The sequence below is a fragment of the Manis pentadactyla genome, chromosome 12 (assembly GCF_030020395.1).
Source record: "Manis pentadactyla isolate mManPen7 chromosome 12, mManPen7.hap1, whole genome shotgun sequence".
NCBI classification, from domain to species: domain Eukaryota; kingdom Metazoa; phylum Chordata; class Mammalia; order Pholidota; family Manidae; genus Manis; species Manis pentadactyla.
Window position 1 is genome coordinate 10,034,350 of NC_080030.1, and position 22,740 is coordinate 10,057,089.

At 54.9% G+C, this 22,740-nt stretch overlaps 1 protein-coding gene across 9 annotated transcripts in view; it reads right to left on the reverse strand.

The window, feature by feature from the left end:
• Positions 1-22,357, reverse strand: part of CRTC1 (CREB regulated transcription coactivator 1) — a 61,675-nt gene extending 39,318 nt beyond the window's left edge. For 5 of the 9 annotated variants that reach the window (XM_057489942.1, XM_057489946.1, XM_057489944.1 and 2 more), the window contains exon 1: positions 14,078-14,134. In XM_057489942.1, the coding sequence (XP_057345925.1) occupies positions 14,078-14,119 (42 nt within the window). In that variant the 5' untranslated portion in view covers positions 14,120-14,134. Of the gene's footprint in view, positions 1-14,077; positions 14,135-22,204 lie in introns of those variants that run through there. The other 4 variants (XM_036893032.2, XM_036893024.2, XM_036893058.2 and 1 more) reach the window with 1 other exon arrangement.
• Positions 22,358-22,740: the final 383 nt, after the last annotated feature.

Genomic DNA, 22,740 nt, shown 5'->3' on the forward strand with positions numbered 1-22,740 from the left:
AGGTCAGAGGTCAGAGGGGCCTGAGGAGTGGTGGCACATGGACACTGGGTCACAGACATGTGCCCTGTGTACTTGGGGGACATGGAGGGACATCCCCAGCTCCAGTGGGTCTCCAACAAAAGGTGTGGAGGTAGGAGGGACAGAGAAGGTGTGCTGAGCTGACTGGATGGGGGTAGGGGAGGTGACAGGGTCAGAGGGTACAGAGCCAGTGAGAGCGCCTGCCTCCACCCCGCCAACCCCACATGTCGTGCCACCTGCTGCTCGATGCAGGTCAGCTCAGCACGTGCAGGGGCCGTGTTCTGACAACTTACAGCCACGTCACCCCACGAGCCTGTGACTTTGACCTTATTTGGAACAAGGGTCTTCACAGATGTAATTAAGGTAAGAATCTTGGGATGAAGAAATTTTCCTGCATTATCTGGATGGACCCTAAATCCAATGACAAGCGTCATTCTAGGAGACAGAAGAGAAGACACACAGGGAGAGGCCATGCAGAGAGGCTGGATGCTGCAGCCACAAGCCAAGGCCGCCAGGGCCCCGGAAGCCGGAAGGGGGGAGGGAGGCTCCGGGGGGGGCGCTGTCCTGCCACACCTGGATTTTGGACTTCTGGCCTCCAGAACTGGGAAAGAATACACTTCCACTGTTTTACGCCCCTGAGTTTGTGGTACTTTGTTATGCCCCAGGTCACTAATGTGGGCCTGAGGTGCTGCACATACACGTGTGCTGTCCACGGGGAGAGAAAACCCCAAACCTGGTCATGTCTCAGCCTTGACTCCAAACACACCCCTCAGTGAACACACGGCCTCTGGAATGTGCAAACACTCATCTCTACTTGTAGCTAGGGGATCGGATCCCTCGCAGTTTAAATCTCATCACCGATTGGACAACACAAACCACCAGCTGAGATGGCGGCCGCTGGAAATGGGGGTTGCCTCCCAGCAAGCACCCCTTGGCCTGGATGCTGCCACCGTGCCATGTCCCTCGCCTCGCCTGCCTTGGAAACATCAGTCTGGGCTTCTGACATTTGCCTGACACACCTCAGGGAAGTGGGGTCCCAGATGCACTGGGGAGACCAGCCTTCCTCGCACCTGGGGGATCAGAGCCCCTGACCTGCCGGATCCCAGGTGCCGCAGGACCATTGCCAGCAGCTGCCTCTGGCAGATGCCAAATGAATGACTTTTGAAAACAGCATCCACGCGCTGCCGCATGGCCTTGCTCAGGTTCTAGGCTGAACTGCCTCTCTTGGGCAGATCCTTCAGCCCTGCCCCCTCCCCCAGGATGGAAGGGGCCTTGGAAAGATAAGACAAAAGCAGGATGCCCTCATTACCATGGGCCCAAAATAGCTTTTATGCTCCATTTTTTAGACATAGCACAACTCCAGAGTTACGTAACACCAAGCCATTCCGTGGTCTGGAAGGCTGGATACTGGGCCTGCCTGGGCCCTCCCTGTGCCTTCTGGGCACCTTCACATCCATGGCCCCAGGACCCCCAGCCCCGACCAGGACCCTGGTGGCACCTGCGCCAGGCATGGGGACAGGACAGGGTGGGCCCTGCGGCTGCCTAGCTGCCCTCAGAGCACATTCTGGGCCCGGCAAGAACGCACAGAACAACACGTGGCCCAGCGGACACTTCTCAGTTCAGGCCTCAGTGTGGCCGCGCCCCCCGGAGAAGAGAAAGCAAAGATGGGCCCAGAAAGGTGAACACCACAGGCTTGTGGAGATGAGACTGATGGTGGTGTGGGTAGCTGGGCAGGCAGAGTGGCTGGGAGACCGAGAGGGGTCAGGCCAGAGAGGCGGCCAGACAGGCTGGAGGACCTGAGGGAGACGACTATGCCAAGCAGGCGAGGGGCTGGTGGGAGAGCACCGCAGAGCCAGAAGGGCCCCCCTTCCCTCTCCCCCTCGTTGCTTCCATGAGCAAGTTCTGCAGCTTAGCCTCCACACTGGTGTGCGGCCCCCTCCCTGAGCCTAGCCTGTGTCATCTCACAGGATGCCCATACAACCTCCTCTCCATGTCCCTGCCTGCAGCCCCCTCTGCACACCGTTGCTTCCTTCTTTTCCTTTTGTTTATTAAGTTCAAACTGTGTCATGCTCCTGTTTCAAACACACTGACAGGTTGCTACCCTATTTCAAATAAAACCTAAGCCCAGTACAGTTCCTGAACAAGTTAAACCCAGTTACCCCGGACATGGTGACTCCACTCCCTGGGATGCACCCCAACAAAACCATGACCTATGTCCCCACCAACATGCTGCATGTGCAGCCAAAAAGGTGGAGACAACCCAAGCATGTGTTGATGAATGAATGAATGAACAGAAACGTCCAGCCACACAGCAGAATGTGACTTAGCCATGAAAAGGGCTGAAGCACTAAAATGCGCTACAAAGTGGCAGAATATCCAACATCACACTGAGGACCCAAGGGGTCCATCTGCACATGCAAACAGCACTTTATTCTGAAAACACCCTGACGAGAGCAAAGGAGTGATGGCCACGTGCCCTGGGAGGCTCAGTGAAGCAGGAGGGAGGTGGATGATCGAGCAGAAAGTCCTATTCCCCATGCTGGGTTCAGGGCCTGCACTGGTGGGAAGCCTTACACCTCATTCACATATTACTTATCTTCTGTTGTGAGTTGAACTGCACCCCCCAAAAAGAGATGTCCAAGTTCTAACCACTATGCCTGGAATGTGACTTCATTCATTTGAGGATAGGGTTGATTGCAGATGTGATCAAGTTAAGACAAGGTCACACTGCAGCCATATGGGCCCTAACTCAATGAGGGGTGTGTCCTCACAAGAGGAGAAGATGCAGGCACAGAGAGGAAGGCAGAGACTGGAGGAGTGTGGCCACAAGCCAAGAACACCTGGAGCCCCCAGAAGCTGGGAGAGGAAGGAAGGATCCTCCCCTAGAGCCTCCTGAAGGACCCAGCAGGCGACCCCTTTTCCACAGACTTCCCACCTCTGCAATGCTAGACAATACACTCCTGCTGTTTGAAGCCACAAGGGTTGTGGCCACTTGTTGTGATAGCCCCAAGACACTAATGAACAGTGTTTGAACTCTCCCTGAACGTTCCTAGGATGCCCTCCCGAGGCTGCCCTGAGGCTGCGTGCAGGCCCACTAGGGCCCAGTGGGAGCGGAGGGAGGGTGCGGGGGTGCAGGTAGCTGGGTGCAGCAAAGGAGCGGAGGCCTCCAAGGTTGTCACCCCCCCAGAGATGAGAAGACGCCCCAATCCCTAACCTGCCACTCCTGACACACAAAAGCTCTGCAGAGCCCCTCCTGGTGAGCTGGCACAAGCCCACTGGCCATAACACCTGACCAGGGTTGGGAGGCCGCCACTGTCAGTTCTCTGAGCACCAGTGTTGCTGCAAATGTACGACTAAGTCCATATTATGAAGCTGCCCAGACCCCACTGGGGGTGCCCCTTACTGTCTGTATGCCCACATCCTCCTAGACATGAAGCCAGTAGGATTCCCAGTGATTTCTGAAGCACCCTTGAACCTGGTGGTTTCTGAACACCCCTGACCCCAGCTTCAGACAGTCTCCCTATGTTTATGGCTTGCCTAGTGTCACAGTGCATGCTGGAGGCCAGTGGGGGGTTGTGTGGGCCCCACCCCCACTCTGCTGCCTCTGGGTGCCCCCCTGCAAGGGGAGGAGGCGAGCACAGGCTGCCCATAGGAGGCACATGGCTGCTATTTTCAGGGTGTTTCCACACTTGCAGGCCATCCCACCGGGATGAGAAGCAGACTCCCTGGGTATGGGGCACAGCCAGGTGGCCAGGGGACCCACTGGCAGCCACAGGACAGCCATGGCACACCCAGGGCCCCTCCTGGGTGTGCCCTTGGGCTCCACATGAGCTCATGCCCCGGGGGCTCTGTGCCTGGGTGCTTTGCATAACATCTCAGAGCTATCACTTCCTCGCACACAAATGGAACATTCCAGATGGCCCCAGGCAGGAATCTCTGCATCAAGTCCCCAGACACTGAGCTAAGACCAACCAGCAATGAGCCTTATGGTTACAGTATCGTGTGCGAATGCCACAAACCTTGACGTTATAAAATAATAGGATACTCGATAAAATCAGAAGTGAGTGGGGACGGGAGATGGAGGGCCCCTCAAGTGGGTGCAGAGCCCCAGCTCCCAGGGGTGCAACTAAGGATGGGGCAGCAGCAGCTTGTGAAACCAGTCATCTCTTGGAAGATGGTCTGGCAGTTCCTCAAAAAGTGAAACAGAATTACCACATGGCCCAGCAATTTCACTCCTGGGGATGGACCCGGAAGAACTGAGCTCAGGTGTTCAAACACAGACTGACACACTCATGTTCACAGCGACACTAGTCACAGGTGCCAAAAGACAGAAATGACAAATGTCCATCAGCTGACAGTCTGTCCACATGGTGGACTACTACTCAGCAATGAAAAGAATGAAGAAGCCCTGACACCAGCTGTAATGTGGATGAACCCTGAAACCACCACGCTGAGTGAGAAGCCAGACACCAAAGGCCACGTGTTGTGTAATCCCATATATAGGAAACGTTCAGAACAGGCACATCCATAGAGACAGAAAGCAGAGAAGGGGGTGCCAGGGGTGGGGAAAGGGAGTGAGTGGCTGCTCATGGCGACTGGGTCTCCTTTGGGGAAATAAAAATGTTCTGGAACTAGACAGAGGTTATGGTTGCATATTGAATGTGATAAACTGTAAACTTTAAAATGGTAAATTTTATGTTACGTGAATTTTACCATAATAAAAAACATACGAAGAAGAAACAGAAAGCATTCTCAAGGTTCTGGCTAAGGGCGAAGCACATGTCAGCAGGGAGGCAGGTGAGCAGCAGACAGAGCCCAGAGCGTCTCATCCCAAGCCTCCGCCTTCCAGACAACAGCATGGGTAGGGAACTATCACCAAGGACAGCGTCCCTGTCCTCAGAACAGTGTCATCTTACTGGGAACCCACCACAGCCCCACGTGTGTACGCAGAAGAACATGGCCTGCCAGTCAGAGACCCTCCGCCATGGGACTCCCCAGCCGCTGCACATCCCCACCTGAGGCAGCCTGGGAACGGGCGAACCTGCCCAGCACCCACCCCAGAGCAGCAAGGCCGCATGCCTACTGCAACCCGGGGGGCCTCAGGGTCTGTCCGCCCACATTAGAGCCTGCAACCCGGCAAGCAGAGTCTGGTGGCTGCAACTGCAGCCTTCCTGAGGTCTGAGAAGCTTTTTTTTTTTCTGAGAAGCATATTTAAAAATGCGAACTAGTAGCCAACTCTTAAATTTCTTTTTTTTTTAATTAACTTGATCATCAGAATTGCTGGCTTTTCCTGAAACACTAGAAGTGCCAACAACTTGGGGCCTAAATTCCTGGCTGGTGGTTTCTTACCAGCGCGCGCAGGCCACGGGCCCCCCTGCCCCATGGGAATGGAGGCGGCATGCGTCCCTTCAGGCCCCGTGCCCGAGCCTGGGCTCCGGGAGGGTTGGCACAGTCTGAGGCCGCCCAGCTGGGGGCAGACCCACAGCGTCCAAGCCTCGGATCATTCCTGCTGCGCCCTGCTCCAGCTCAGCAGCTGTGTGGCCTGACCAAAGGCCCAGGGGGAAGAAGCCCCTACCCCACCCCCAGGAGCAGGCCAACTGGGAAGAGAAGGTACAGAGCTGGGATGCTGCATGTGGGCCAAGGGAGGCCCGGAATGCAGGTCTCCCCCTGAGCCAAAACCCCAAAGAAATCCACTGCTGCCTGTCCAGCATTTAACCATTAGCTGTCCTGGGCAGGGTAAGCACCCCAAGGCCAAAAGGCCTGCAAAGCCACGGGCCAGGGACAGTTGTGAAGGCAGGGGGTCAGCATCCAGGCCCGGACAAAGGCTTGCTCAAGAGCCAGGGGTCTGTGGAGGGCTGCCCACCTTCCACCCCACCCAGAGCCCCCACCTGAGGGAATAGCTTAACACAGCCCAACAGCCCGGCTGCACACACTAGCTCCTGTGTCCCCCTGCCAGCAGTCCCAGAAGATCCTGTGTGTCTGGCCTAGCCAATGCGGCAGTCCCCTCCAGGGAGGGCCCCTGGAGCACTGTCCAGGGCCAGTACGATGGGGTCCTGGAGACACAGGGAGCCCGTTTGTTGCCTGAGGGTGCTAGAATGGGGCCAGAAGGAGCCGGCAGTGGGGGGTGAGCTCTGTCGGCTCATGTGCTCCCCCCAAGCATAAATAGGTCCTGGTGTGTTCCAGGCACAGGTTTGGCGGAGAGGCAGCCAACAAAGGAAGGAGGATTTCCGAGGGGCTGAGCAGAAAACAAGCAGGAAATGGGAGATTGAGGTGGGAGGGCAGGTGGCCAAGGAGGTGACACTGGAGCTAGAAGAGCATTCCAGGAGGGAAGCCCAGGGAGTACAAAGTCCCTGGGGTCACACTGACCATGACAAGGGGGTCTGGGGAGGCAGCATGGAGCAGCACCAGGGGGCCAGGCCAGACCACCTGCCAGGAATCAAGGAGTAGGGGGCAGTGCTCAGAGCCTTGTGGGACGGCACTCTGAGTATGATGAGCAGCCACGAAAAGGATGTAAACCAGGTGACCTGAGCTGCCTTCCTAAGCACAGGGTCCCCCATGCTGAGAGAAGCTGGACTGAGAGGCCAGTGTGTGGCAGGCGATATAGGAGCAGATGGGCCGTCCATGGCAGATGGGGCGCAGGGCAGGGGGAGGGGGGAGGCACGCTGGAACCCAGCATAATCCAAGATGGGACCCAATGGGACATGCGGATAGCTGAGTGGCCATCCAGGCACAAAGAAGCTGGCCCAGGGCGGACAGGACCGAGGGCCTCACCTGTCCTGGGGATTGAGTCCTCCCAAGTCGCACTCCTGGGTGCGCTTCCTGCTTTCCAGTGGGTCCCAGGAGGGTGCCACCCCAATGCCCACGCATGGCCTCACGTGGACCCCCCCAGCCAACTCCCAGGCTTTCTGTCTGTCCCTCTCTCACCCCTGTGCAGGGGCTGGACACCTTTCCTCTTGATGTTTCCATCCTTCCTTTCCGGACACCAGCTCAGGTCACACCGCCACTCCCTGAATGAGTGAACAGTGCCACCGCGGTCCTCAGCTCCTGTCACCCCAGCACCAGTGGCTGTGCTCCCCCCTCACCCCCTACTCCCCACTGCCACCCTCGGGATGAGGTCCAATGTGCTTACAGAAGCACATGGCCAAGACAGGGCACTCCCTGGAGCCTGTCCCCTTGCGCCCCACTTCCTCACCTGCACCGCCCCCATGCCAAGCCTTTCCAGCTGCTGTGCACCTCCTCCACTAGGTGCACCTTCTCCCACTCCCTGGGCAAACCTCCCTCATGGCACCACTAGGCTGTGTGGTTCCCCCATCGCCACACTTGGCACTCCCTGTACCACCAGGTATCAAGTAGACTCCAAGCAGGCACTAGTCAGATGTTGGTCAACTGGGTATGCTTCTCCAGCCTAGCGCCCATGGCTACCTGTGGAGTGGACCCCCTCCCTCGGATCACCCCGTTCCTCCCCTGGCTTCTGCTCCATGGTTCCCTCCCACTTCCCCCAAACCAGCTCTCCAAGGACTCAAGCCTCTGCACTTCTCATGTGCCACCCCTTCCAGGGAGGCCTTGAATGCCAAGTCAGCCAGCAACTCCCACGTGCCACCTGGCTCTGCCCCCAGAACGCTTGCTGTGATGCTCACAGAAGGCTGTGGGTCTCCCCCATGCCGGCAGCCCCTCACCAAGCTCATGGCATCCAGAATCCTCCTGAATCCTCCTCTCCAACCCCCACCCAATCCTCCAGCCCCAGCAGCCAGAAACCTAGGAGTGGCCCTGTTCTTCCCTCAGGCCTCCCAGCTGTGGCCGGCCTGACAACCACCTTTCCACCGCAGCTCCTGAGCCCCCAGGCCCCATGCCTCCCATGGTCTCCTCATTCCCACATTCCCCCAACCAATCTTTTCTCAAGCTTCTCCTTAAACTCAAGGCTAAGCCTGGGTCTCCCTGCCCCTGTCCTACAGCCAGCTTCAAGGCCGTGTCCAAGATCCCCAGCCTGGCTTCTGCAGGGCCCTTCTGGATCTGGCTGCCACCTGCCCTCCCACCTTACTTGCCACGTGCCCCCCAACCCAGAGTCAGCTTGTACCACAGTCATGTCCCAATCCCCCTCGAGGCCTCCCAACCTGCTGTTCCTCCTCTTCCCAAAGACCCTTCCCTTCCTGTCCAACTACAGAGCTCTCCAGGCAGCCCTCCTGGCTTGGTCCCACCCTCCTGTAGCCTCTTCTCTAAGTCAGCTCCTGAGGGCGATCTGCAAACACAACTCCCTCCACAGAGCACCAAGTGTGTGCAGGTAGGGTGCAAAGGGCTGTTCACGCACTGACACGGAAGGCCGCCTCCACAGCGCATCTAAGGAACAGCAATGGGGAAACCCACAGGGGCTGCATACGTGATTGCCCAGGCTCACCTGGCTAGGAAAAAGCAAGTAAGACTTCACATTGTTAATATGGCAACGCTACCCAGAGCAACCTACGGAATCAGAGCAATCCCTATCAAAATCCCAACAATGTTTCTTGCAGAAATAGAAAAATCCACAGTAAAATTTATGTGGAATCTTAAGGGACCCTGAGGAGCCAACACAATCCTTGGAAGAGCAAAGTCAGAGAACTCACACGTCCCGGTTCCTGACCCGACAGCAAACTCACACTGAGAAACATGATGTGTTACTGGCCTACAGACAGACAGACAGGCCAATGGGACAGAATAAAGAGCCCAGAAATGAACTCTTGCATAGATGGTCAAATGATTTTTGACAAGGGGGCCGAGACCATTCAACGGGGAAAGGACAGTCTTCTGAACAAATGGTGCTGGGAAAACAGGACATCCGTGTGCCAACAAATGAAGTTGGAGCAATACTTTAGTCCATATATGAAAACTAACTCAACATGAATGAGGACCTAAAGCTACAACTATAAACTGTAACGATGAAACAAAAACCAGAAAGGCTAAAACTATGAAACTCAGGAAAAAACAGAGGAAAAGCTTCATACTGGATTTGGCAATGACTTCTTGGCTATGACACCAAAAGTATAGTCAACAAAAGAAAAAATATATGTTAGACTTTATCAAAATTGAAAACATTTGTGTATCAAAGGACACAACCAACAGAATGAAAAGGGCCTCATTCCCATGGAACGTGAGAAAACATTTGCAAATCATACATCTGATAAATGACTAATATCCAGAATATGTACAGAATGCCTAAAACTCAACAACAAAACACAACCCAATTCAAAAATGGGCAAAGGATCTGAATAGACATTTCCTCAAAGAAGAGATTCAAATGGTCAACAGGCACATAAAAAGATGCTCAACATCACTGACCACTAGGAAAATGCAAATCAAAATCACAATGACACACCACTTCACACGCACTGGGCTGCTATAAAATAAAATAAAAACACAACCCAGTGTTGGCGAGGATGTGTAGAAACTAGAACCCTTGGGCACTGTTGGTTGGATTATAAAATGGTGCAGCCACCGGGGAAAACAGCATGGCCGTTCCTCAAAAAATACTAAATGAAGAATTACCATATACCCCCAAAAAATGGGAGCAGAGATTCGAGCACATATGTGTACACCCAAGTCTGCAGTAGCATTATCCCAACAGCTAAAAGATGCAAGAAATTCAAGTGTCCACTGAAGTGTCCATAAATGGAAAAACAAAATGTGATATACATACAATGGACTATTATTCAGGCTTAAAAAGGAAGAAGATTCTGATGCCTGCTGCCACATGGATGAACCTTGAGCACATCATGCTCAGTGAAATAAGCTAGACACAAAGGTGTTCAATGTCACTCACAGGAGGTCCCTAGAGCAGTCAAATACAAATAAGAAATACGGGTGCCAGGGGCTGCGGGGGGTGGGGTGGAGGGGGTGGGGAGTTAGTGTTTAATGGGGACAGAGTTTCAGTTTGGGAAGGCGACGAAGTTCTGGAGATGGACAGTAGGGATGGTACCACATGAATGTGCTTAATCTCCCTGATCTGTACACTTAAAAATGGTATTTTATCACAATTTTTGAAAAGAAAAATTATAAAAAGAAAATTAGCGCTCCACTTCTGTAGGATTCCTGCCCAAAGCACACCACCTCCGCCCGATTGCAAGACAAGCCACACTGAGTGACATTTTACAAAGAGACTGAGCCTTTCTCTTCAAGAGATTAAAGGTCACGGGCCACGAGGAAACCCTGAGCAGCGGTCACGGACTGGGGGAGACCAAGACTCAAGACTAAATGCGATGTGGGAGCCTGGACTGGATCCTGGGCCTGCTGAAGGTCACTGGGGGACACAGGGGAAATCCAAACACAGGCTGGAGTCTAGTTAATGAAACCACGACCGCACGGCTGCCCTGCTTTGGCCAGCCCGCCCTGGTCACGGGAGACATTCACAGCCAGAGACTACCGGACCTGTCTGAACTGTTTTTGCAACTTTTCACTAAATCTAAAACCATCGCAAAAGAAAACGTGAGAAGAAATGAACCCTCCACACCCACCACCCCACGAAACTGAGCCAGCGCTTTATAAGCTTTGTCGTGAAATCAGTCCCACACCAAGCCACCACAGGTGGATGCAAAGGGTACAACCTTCCCCTCACAGCGGCCCTGTGGGACACCCTGATGCCATCCAGGCACAAGGCTAAGCACCCTGGGTCAGGCATGTCACCTATCTGTACAACTCTACAGGTGGGAAACTCAGGCAGAGGGGAGGACTCCTTTGGAGGAAGCCGGCAGAGGCAGGGGTTACACTGCAGAGACTAGGCACGTGGCCAGACGCTGGGAGGTGCGGGCCATAGGGCAGGCTGTTAGGCACAAGTGGCCCCCCACAGGCCTCTGCTACACACCCTCAGTGCTTCTCCCTCTGCTTTTGCCAAGTCAGCAGTGAAGGAGTTGGCGTCTCCATGCCACCTGCAGGCAGACAGAGGCTGCTGGCCCACAAGTCACGCCCCCCCCAAGGGCTGTGCATTGATTCTCTGATGATTTAATGAGCTGCTCCCACTCTAATTACAGCTATCAAACCCCGCCTGCCTGGGAGGACAGAAGGGATCAAGACAGCAAGGTGCTCACAGGTGCCAAGGGACCCACAAAACAGGGATACAGGAATTAGCATCTTTAGCTACTTGATAAAACTGAAATTGATCTCAAAGTGAGGAAGGCTTTTCAGCGGGGCCAGGTGTGGACACGGCAGCCCCTGCAAGGCTCTGGAAGGGCGGAAGCTCGGACAGCTCTCAAATCTTTGTGGGATGTGCTCTCCATGTACCCAGCCCAAAGGCTGACCAGTCCTGCAGAGCCAGCCCCAGGCACTCCGCCTGGCTGGGCCAGCGCTTCCTCCCTGAGATTTCCAGAATGACCAGCTGGCATGCAGCAACCCCCACTCTGCACCCAGGTGAGTTGTGTCGGACTCACAGAGGAAGCGCTCTGGGTTTTCAGTTTGCGATTTTCATCAAAATTTTGAAACATACATGGTTTCTTTTGTTGTTTTCATTAAAAATATATATATATATTTGGCAGAGGGCTTCCCTGCAACCCCAAGGGAAGGACAACCTTCAAAAGTTCTCAAGGGATTTCTCCCCTGAAGAGGGAGACCCAGGCGCTGGGCAGCCAGGGAGAGACCACGGGGCTCAAAGGCAGAACCGGCATGGGCACACATACATGCGACAGCCCACACGGAAGGTCTGCCCTGGCCCACAGAGACGCACCCCTTTGGATGGGACCCCACGGCCCAGCTTTGTTCGGGTGAGACCCCTGTAACCACTGGGGTGTCAGGATGGGCCCACAGAGGAGGGATTTCACATGTGAAACTAGGACTCGGAGACCCCTCACTGCTGCAGAAATGCCTTTCCTTGGCATGAAGGCCACTAGAGCACACAGTCAAAGCTCTTTAACCTCCCCAACACACCCCTGGGGAATCAGATTCTGATTCTTGGTTAAAAATTTCATGCCAAGTCAGCAAGTCTCCTCTGGAACTCACTCCCCAGCGCCCACCGTCTGCCAGGAGTCACCCGCCCAGCCCCATCTCGGGTCCCTGCAGCTCCCCCTTCACTGTCCCCATAGGCAGCTGGAGGGATCCTTGCTAAACCTACACCCCAATTCGCAGTCCTGCTCGAAACCTTCCCAGAGAATCCCAGAACCAGAGCTTGACCCCTCCACCACTCACTGAGCCCAGCCAGGTCAGGCTCTCCCGGGGGGCCTGCCCATTCCCAGGGCTCAGCTCAAACTGCCCGGAAGGGCTCCCACCCCCACTCTGGTTCACTCTCGCAGAGCTGGGACCTCAGGGCCAGAAGCCCGCTGGCTACCGTGGTGGTCTTCTGTGGGGGCAGGATCTCCACCTGACTTGCTCTGCAAGGCATCCTCAGGGCCTGGCACAAAGGGGCTCAATAAATACTGACAGGAGAAATGGACTTTCCAGTAGGTGGAATCCTAGCCACCGCAGGGAGAGCCCCATGCCCCTCCCATTCTCTCCTGAGACACCCTCAAGCCCACACAGGTCTGCCAGTCATTCCGTAACACACTGTGTGTGATCAGGGCTAACTCAAAGTTTCTCCCTGAAGTTGTTCAGCAAAGATGAAGCTCTGCGATGGCTGCCATACCACCTGCCCAGCTCTGTGGCACCTCAGGTTCCCAGATTGAGAGGAGGACCTCAACCCCACACCTCTGCTATTATGGGAGGACTGGGTAGAAAAGTGGCTCTTTTAAAGGGTACCTGCACGTAGGCAATTCCACAGCGAACTGGAGACAGGCCTGCCCTCTGGGAGACCACAGTCCAATGTCTGCTTAGCACCTGCTGAATGCCCACTATGTACCTGCTGAGTGTCTCCTGAGTATGCCCTGGGTGCCCACCAAGTGCCTGTTATGTACCTGCTGAATATATATATGTGCCTGCCGAGTATCTGCTGAGTAAACGGTGTGCCTGCTGAGCACCTGCTGAACACACTGTGCCTGGGGAGTGCCTGCTGAGTGCATGCTGTATGTGCCTGCTGAGTACACACTGTGTGCCTGATGAGTGTCTGCTGAATGCACGCTGTATGCCCAACCCAGCGCCCCCTGAGCACTGCTGTGTACACTCCTCCAGAATCCTAGCAGCAGTGAGAATGCACTAGGCACCTATGTGCCAGGCCTCGTTCTTGACACACCATATGCATTAACCTGTCCACACCTCACACCAATCCAACAAGATGGAGACTACTGTGATCCCTGCTTCTCAGAGAGGGTGCAGAGACCTGGGTCTAAACTCACCCAGGAGGAAGCAGGAGAAGCTCAGCAGCATGGCCCCAGGTGCTATGTGCTTTTCCTCCCTTTTGTACCCATCTGAGAACCCTGAGGAAGCGGCCCGGTTTCCATTTGGCAAATAGTAAATATTGACTGTCTTTGCGTCCTTGGCCAGCAAGGCATGCAGTGGCTTCCTTGTTTATGCACCTGGACCCCCATCCGGAGAGGGCACCCACCTCTGCCCTGGGGCCAGGCAGCATGTGGTGGCAGGAGGGAGAAGGTGTCAGAGACACCCCAATCAGAGACAGGAAGCTGTTCCTTCCCTGAGCTCCAAGGTGAGGTGGGACCCTCCCCTTTCTCTCTGCTCCCCCACTGCAGCCAGGTGGCCCACACCTCGCCCTCCTCACCTCCCCATAAACTCTATCGTCATTACTTCCTAAATGCCCCGATCAGCCCTCCCTCTGTCCTCATGATGGCCCACCCCAAGCTGCTACACCCCCACTCCCTGACGCAGGACATGAAGAAACACAGGTGTCACCACACCTAGGCGTGTGCATGCTCAGGGACACACGCCTTGAACATATGGTTTACAAAACACCAAGGATGAACAACCTCCACCGTCCTCAACAGATGGGCATGAACTGAAGCTCAGCATGCAGCAGGGTCCTCTAAGGCTGCCTTAAGGAAAACGTGGGCCCCGGATACATACACAAGTTCAAACCAAACACCTCTTCCCACAGCGGACCCTGTGACCTTATCTGTGCAACAGGAGAAACAGCAGGCTTTCTCGTAGGTTACTGACAACAACCCACCATGCATGTGCACATGGGCTCCGGCGAGTCTCCCCACACCTTTGTGTTACTCACATCGCCATCCTGCTGGAACCTTCCATGGCTCCCCGTCGCCATCAAGCAGGATCCAACCCAGAGCCCTCCACCTCCCTCCCAGCTACACTGCCAACACAGCCTATCCACTTCAAGCTGCTTCCTCCACACACAGGGCTCCAGCAGCCTGGGAGGCTCTGCCCCACCCCGACCAGCTGGCAAGATTCCAGAGCAGTGTGAGGCAGGAGCAAACATACCCACGACAGGGTCAGCCCTGCCTGGGTCAGAGCCCAGCTCTGCCACCTCCAGTGCTCTGTGACGTTCTCAGAGCCTCGGTCTCCCACTCTGTAAACTAGGGAGGATGCCATCGGCTGCCTGATAGTGTAGTCACCTGTCACCAGCCTCGATGTTTTCATGTCATGGCATCAGGGACTTCCACCCACCCCCTCTGCACCTGCATGATCCCGGCACACTGAGGGGCACCAGTGCAGGGCTTCTTGCCTCAGCATCTGGGACTGGCTCATTCTCAGCCATCCTGGTACTGCAGGGTGCTGAGCAGCATCCCTTACCCCCACCCACAAGATGCCAACAGCACACCCTCCCCAGGTCATGACAACCCAAACTGTCCCCAGATGTTGCCAAAAGTCCCTGGAAGCCGAATGGGCAGGAGCACGCACCCTGAACCACCTGTTTTTGGATGCTCCCAGCACTGCACCCAGGCCAGGCCCCACCCGTGACATCCACATGGCATCTTCCAGAGGGGCCCATTTAAAAAGAAATCCATGGCACCAAGGACTCTGAATCCCAAACCCTGAGGCACCATTGCCTTGTCTCACAGAGCAGAATGGAAGGAAGTCCCAGGCCCCCCAAGCTTAAAACAGAAAGCCCCCAGCACAGACAGCAGCAGAGAAGGGCCAACATGTAGCTTTGCGTGATGCCCAGGTGATAGCCCAACTCTGACCCACAGCGACCTAATTAACCCCCACCCAGAACAGAAGGCCCACTGCGTGGCCAACAGTCACCTGGCCCCGCGCCCCTGGGCCTCAGACTCTGGGCGAGCCCATCGACCCAGGCCTGCGGACTCCTGCACAGGGCCAGATGGTGTGCATCTCTGCCTCTGTGAGCCATATGGTCTCCGTGACAATGACTCAACTCTGCTACAAACAAAGTATAAGTGAGTGGGCATGGCTGTGTTCTAATAAAACTTTATTTACAAAAACATACATAGCTTGCTGATCATGGGTTAAGAAATCAATTCAGTGGGTCCCCGGCATTGTGTATTCTTAACAGAACAGAACTGATTATATCGATTTGCCCCACACACAGGGACACAGGGAGGGTTTGCCTCCTTGGAGAAAACTGTTTTCATCTTAATTCTTGTTGGTGGGTGCTGGGATGCCAAACCACCCAAATATCTAACTGTGCGTCACAGTCAAGGAAGTGAGAAGGTGGCCTCAGGACTAAGCCCTGGGCTTCCATGCCTGTCCCTCACACAGTGATACCTTCTCCTCACCCAGCAACTTTGCACAAGCTCGATTTCACCCAGCAGGCATGCACCTGGGGGTGGACTGCCATGCATGTTGATTTACTAGGTGGCAGCAGCAGGCAGTCAGGGTATGCAGAGGTGAGTCGCCTGAACTGGGGAATCCCGGAAGGCTTCCTGGGCCTGCAGCAGGTGTGGAACCAGGGGTGTCCAGGGCTGGGCATGAGCTCTAGGAGGAGTTTTCTGCACAGGACCCCAGCTGGCATGGTATGCTCAGCAGTCACCTGTGGGATGCATGCATGGAAAAGCTCAGAACAGGGCTGGGGCTCCCAGGAAAAGCCCTTCCTAACGACAGCCCATTGAATTAACCGAGAAGCTCGTCTGCCCCATGCAGACTGCAGAGACCACAGCAACCCAGCCTGGTCCAGTGACTGTGTGAGAAGAAGAGCCATGGACCATGTGCAAAGGTACACATGATGGCACTCCATGCCTACCGCCTGTGACAGGGACAGTAAACAGGAGGAAATATGTAGTCCCAGAATTGAGCTGCACAGAAACATGGGCTTAGCTGGAGAAACTTAGTCACATCCAGAGAAACCAAGGCCCAAGAGGAGTCAAGCAGGCTCTGGCGAGCAATGGAAGGTTCTAGTCTGCATTTGTAATTCCTTGTTCATGCCCAATATGGAGTGAGGGCGCCCAGTTCCACTCTAGGTCTTCATGGGAAACGTCACACGACCTGCGCAAGCACCTGTGGACAGCCCCCAGGCCCACCATCCCTAGGTGGTTTCAATAAGGTACCCAGACTGCAGCTGTCTCAGCCCAGGGGAGTGTCCTGGAGCTGCCATTGCAAATCACCACAAACTGGGGAGCATAAAACAAGACAGAATTCTCTCAGTTCTGGAGGCCTGACATCCAAAATCAAGGTGTGGACAGGGCTACCTTCCCTCTGGAGGCTCTAAGACAGGATCCTTCCTGGCCTCCCAGCTTCTGAGGGCCCCCGGCGTCCTGGCTCATGGCTGCATCACCCTGATCTCTGCCTCTGTCCTCACACGGCCTTCTTCCCTCAGTGCACCCCCTTCAGTCATTGGATTTAGCACCACCCTAAACCCAGGCTGGCCTCACCTCGAGATCCTCAGCCTAATTACATCTGCAAAGATCTCTTCCCCAAATAAGGTCAGAGTCACAGGTTCCAGGGGTTGGACACGGCAAATCTTCTGGGGTCCCCAACTTGACCGGCTATGGGGCCATGCAGCTCACCACCTGGACAGCGCAGAGACACTGGGGCTTTCTAGGGGCAGGAGATGGCTCCCCCTGTCCTCTCAAACAGAGCAGCTCGAGGAGCCCTGGGTACGTGCGAGTTGAGGCTGCAGATGGCACCAGACACTTGAAGCAGCCGGCACAGAGAAAAACGGTGCCAAAGGCAGGATCAGGGCCAGGACTGGGGGCAGCCTCTGACGCTCAGCTCACCCAGGCCACTGCTGCCCTGGGCCTGCTGCCCAGGGACCCATTTTCCTCCAGCTTACCCGGAGCCATCCCCATCCCAGGGAAGGGCTAAGAGAACTCCTCCTTCAGCAGAGCCAGAGCCAGCAGCCCTGGCCGGGCCCCCCGCAGGCTGCTTTGTGTGTGGCCTTTTCCTGGCCTGGGTGCTGTTCCCGGAGATGCTCAGTGATCAGTCACACACAAGCCTCCTGTGTCCTGAGTTCCTGGCAAGGGGGAAACATGCCCCATCCCTTCCCCTCTGCCCCCGACGTGCGATCCACCCACACACCCAGGTGGCTCTGCTGCCAAAGTATCACCAAAGTCCTCCGATCCTGGTCACTGGCACGCACAGCTCACTGCTCGAGCCACCCTAACACTCCCCAACCTGAATGCTACCCTGGGCACTCACCATATGCTTCCCCTCTCACCCGCTCGGCCATTCAGCTCACAGCCACCTTTGTAAGACGTGAAACATCCTCAAAAAAGAATCCTTAAACGGAGAGTGGCCACATGACCCAGCCACTCCCCTCCTCAGCACACACCAAGGGAGAGGAAGGCTTTCACCCACACAGGCACCTGGACATGAATGTCCACGGCAGCCTTATTCACAATTGCCAAAAGGTGGAAACAGCCCGAGTGTCCGTCGACAGATACATGGACACACGAATCGTGTTAGATCCACATAACAGAATATTATTCAGCCTTAAAAAGGAATGACACAATGCACAATTTTAAGAATGTACTTAATGCCACTGAACTGTACACTTAAAAATGGTTAAGGTAGGGGACTCTCTTGTCCCCTCCTGGCTTGAACCAGGAGCTCTGTCCTCTCACTTTCTCTCTAAATAAAAGCCTCTGCCTTGCTCTCCTAAAAATAAAAAAATTTTAAAAATGGTTGAGGTACATTTCATGTTATATTTTATCACAATTTTTAAAAAAAGGAATGAAGCACTGACACATGGTACAACATGGGTGAGGCCCAAACAGGCTGAGTGACAGCAACCAGAAACAAAAGGCCACACGGTTTGTGAGTCCATGCCTGTGAAACGTCCAGAACAGGCACATCCATAGAGACAGAAAGATCAGTGGTTGCCAGGGGCTGGGGAAGGGGGGATGACTGCTCCTGGGGACCAGGTCTCCTTCTGGGGGATGGAAATGTTCTAAAGTTGACTGGCAATGGTTACACAACTCTGCAGATATACTAAAAACCACTGCGTGGTGCCCTGTAACTGGGCGGATCGAAAGGACTTGTGACCCTTGAACACCACAGTTGTGAACTGCACAGGTCCACTCACACCTGGATTTTTTTTCAGTAAATATACTGGAAAATTGTTTGCAGATTAGTGACAATTTGAAAAAACATTTTCTTTTCTCTACCTTACTTTATTCTAAGAACACAGTATATAATACATAGAACATGCAAAATACATGTTAACTGTTTATGTTGTTGGTTCGTCTTCTGCTCAACAGCAGACTGTTGGTAGTTAAGGTTTTGGGGAATCAAAAGTTAGTTGATTTTTTCTGCATGAGGGTTGGGGCCCTAACACCTTGTCCATGGGTCAACTGTATTGGGAATGAAATCTCAATAAAGCTGCTACAAAAATGAGTAAACCCTCAAGGGCCCCTCCCCCAGGGTGAGATCCAGGCCCCCAGAGTTGCTCCAGCCCCTCCCCAAACACCAGCCTCACTGGCCTCCCACCTGTCCTCAGTCTCACCAAGCCCTCCCCACCTCAGCGCCTCACCTGGGGCACTCTTCCCTGGAACATTCCCTGCCCCCGGCCTAGCCAGTCCTACCACTGCTTCTTTTCTGAGAACATCTGCTCCATTCATTTAGTCATCTCTCCTGTCCCCCTAAAACCATGCCGGCTCCCACATGCCTGGTACACTGCTGGCTCCCCAGCACCTGACACAGCCCCTGTGATGTGCTACCCCAACTTCACAGGTCAGGATTCTGAGGACCAGAGAGGTTAAGAAACCTGCCCAAAGTCACACAGCAGAATGCCACAGTCCTCCCTGCACATGGGGCTGCCCGAAGTCTGAGGACAAGAATGGAACACTCATGTATGCACCCTTGTACAGGAGATTAGAGAGTGGTCTCCCTGACATCACACCCCATCCCCCAAACCAACCTGGCCCCTAGGGTCCCTGCCCCCATGTGACGTGATAGTGTGCATTTACTCATCAGGCTGACCTTCTGCTGACTGGTCTTTCATGTGGGAAGGCCCTGGGTGCATGCCCATCAGCAGGGAGGACAGTGAGTGGACCCACATGGCCCTGCTTGCTCCAGGAGTGGGCATGCTGTCCCGCAGAACTCCTGGGAGAGAAGCAGCGCCCACCAGGCTGTGGCCCACCTGTCTGCAGGGGCAGGCAGTGTGGAAGGCTGCAGCCGCGGAGGGAGGACAGAAAAGGAGCCTGCGTCAGGTTACCAATGTGGTACTCGCCACGTGCAACGGCCAAATAGGCCTGGAAGCAGCTTTCCCATCCTGGTCCCACACAGGAAAAGCCATCAGCCCGCCTCAGATGACACAGCCACACCGGTGGGTGCAGAGCTTTGAACTCTACCTGCCCAAGTACAAAATGTTTGCACCCCTGCCCACTCCACATTTCCTCCAAACTGAAGGTTTCTCGGCCTCCAGCATTGCTGACATTGGGGGCTCGATCACTCTCTGTCGGGGGGCCACCCATGCATCGTGGGGTGTTGAGCAGTATCTCTGTTCTCTATCCACTAGATGCCTAAGTAGCATCCCCAAGCAAACTGTTCCCAGTCATTGCCAGATGTCCCGGGTGGGGAGAGGGGGCAGAATAGCCCCCATTGGAGAACACTATTCTGTCTCTAAAATCCAGCATTACTTTCACCTCTGCCCATGGCCCACTCCCACCCCACCTCCCCAACTGTAAAGGAAGGCAACAGACAAGGAGGAAGCAGATGGAAAACGGTTTCCTGAACTGAAAATTGCTGTCTGAATCTCTTAAAAATCTTCTAAATCCATCAAGGACGAATGGATAAATAAATGTGGTCCATCCATACAGTGGAATATTACTCAGTTGTGAAAAGGAATGAAGCCCTGACAGATGTTACAATGTAGATAAACCTTAAAAATACTACACTGAATAAAAGAAGCCACACACAAAAGGCCACAAAATGATTCCATTTATATGTGATGTCCAGAACAGGCAAATCCATAGAGACAGAAAGCAGATCAGCGGTTGCCAGGAGCTGGGAAGGGGGATGGGGAGTGACAGCTCATGGGGACGGGGTCTCCTTTTGGGGTGATGAGAATGTTTTGGAATAGAGGCAATTGTTGCACAACTCAATATACTAAAACTCACGGATATTTACACTTAAAATAAGTAAACTATGTGGGGCATGAACTATATCTCAATAACACTGTTATTTAAAAAAAATATTTGCAACAATTCACTTCCAACCCCAGTATAGAAACTGGACCCTGCTCTCGTCACGAAGACAGCCACAAACTGAGCGTGACCCCCTTCTTCCTGTCACAGCAGATACATTTCACACCTACTGCACACTACATGCTGGAGACAAAATGAAGTGGACACTCCTGCCCTCAGAAGCCCTGACTTAAGGGAGACTCTCAAGTTGCACTTTCTTTCATTCATTCATTCATTCATTCATTCACCAGTCAACTCTTCCTCTATGTCCTGAGTTCAAACTTGAGCAGCTGGAGCAGGGACAAGCAGTTAGTTACCTGGCCAACAGTGAGCCCCCAGTCAATATGGACAGAATCCACAGAAACAAAGATAAACACTCTAGTTGGTAAGGTCACAATCTCGTGGATAAACAAGCAACTAATTAGAAAATAACACGACCTGAAAATTCCACCTAAGGATTCAGAGACTGAGGCTTCCATCAGAGAGGTAGGTTGGCCTGGGACAGGCAGATCAGAGGCCAAATCCAGAAACCAGCAAGTGGCTGTCTACAGCTCCCACCCAAACCCTCCCCGAGGCCCCAGCATGCAGGACGGGAGTCCCACCACTCTGCAGGGATGCAGTGGAGACTGACTGCCAGCTGTGCAAAGTGTGCTCACCTCCTTGACCCACAGGAAGGGCTTGCTAGACACACTTGACGAAAAGGACACCGAGGCCCAAGGAGTTTGGTGCCTTTCTGTGGTCTTTGGCCAGAGAACCCAGGAGAAGAGCCAGGCCTCTGACCCCAGTCCCAACCAAGTCCCTGCTCTAGGCTCACAGCAGTTTTCAAGGCAAGGTTAGCAGGTAACTTGGCCTACCCTGCACACCAGATGCTTCCAGCCACCTGAGGAAGAATTGCCCTTCTACACTGGTCCTGAAGGGCCAGGGGCCATCTGTTGACAACTGTCCCTCATCTCAGTGGGAGGAACATCACCTAGCGTGTGGAAGGGGCAGCTGACTCCACTCCAAGCTCCAGGACTGAGTACAGTCTCCTCCTGAACCCTTCAGGTCCCAGCAGGGGATGCCACCAGACCTTTCCCTCAGGTGTCCAAAAGGAAGAGATACCTGTCCCACCTCAGGTCTGCAAGTGGGGGGACCTGTTCTTCCTCCAACACTCAGGGAGTGAGAGCACAGGTGACAACCATGTAGAGACACCTGTCCCTTCAGATAACAATGATGTAGAGGCCCTTGTCCTGCACCAGGTACCAGTGATGTGGGAGCGCCAGCCCTCCTTCCCCAGCCAAAACGATGCTTGAAGTAGCACTCAGTTCACACACCTCAGTGTCATCTTGTCCCCCACAGGTAGTAGGAATATAGGGGTATCTGTCCCCCTCAAGTAGCAATGATGCAAGAATACCTGTCCCCCGCAGGTAGCAAGATGTAGGGACACCTGTCCCCTCAAGACAGCTATGATGCTGTGACACCTGTACTCTCCAGATAAGTAATGATGGAGGGACCCTGTCCCCTCCAGGTAACAATGATGAAGGGACACCTGTTCCCTTCAGGTAAGTAATGATGGAGAGACCCCCTGTCCCTTCCAGGTAATGATGATGCAGTGACACCTGTCCCCCTTCAGGTATCCGTGATGTAGGGACACCCGTCCCGCCCACGGCGCTCGGGGCGTGGGGACATCTGTCCCTTCGGACTGAGCCAAGCCCCGCCCCCGCCCGGCGCGCCCCGCCCCCGCCGCGCGCCCCCCGCCCGTGCTCGCGCCGGACGCGCGCCTCCTCCCTCCGTCCCCGGCCCTGAGGGGTCGGCGTGGGCGGCCCCCTTACCCGTGCGGCCCGCGTCAGGCTCAGGTCCTTCATGACCTCCTCGAAGGCGGCCGTCTCCTCCGCCTGCTTCTGGTTGTGCAGCGCGATCTTCTCGCTGAATTTCCGCGGATTGTTCGAAGTCGCCATCTTCTCGCCGCCGCCGCCTCCCCCTCCTCCCCCTCCTCCTCCTCCTCCTCCTCCTCCTCCACCTCCTCGCCCCCCCAACTCGCCGGGGCCACTGCGCAAGCGCCGGCCGGGCCCGCGGGCGGCAGACAAAGCGCAGGCGCGTCGGCGGTCGTGAAACGCGGCGCAGGCGCACAGGAGCGGCGCGCTCGGCGGGGGCGACGGCGCTTGCGCGTGCCGCGGCTACGCGCTCTAAGGCCAGCGTGGGAGGTGGTAGGGGAGAACGAGAGGAATTTCAGCGCAGGCGCAGTGGGCCGCCTCCTGGCCCGCTGGACAGCGGCCGCCTGGCTGTTGGGCAGAGTCCGAGGACGGGCTGGGGCACTGAGGCCCCTAAGAGGGAGACGGCCAGACCCAAACCCTTCCAGTTTACAAGG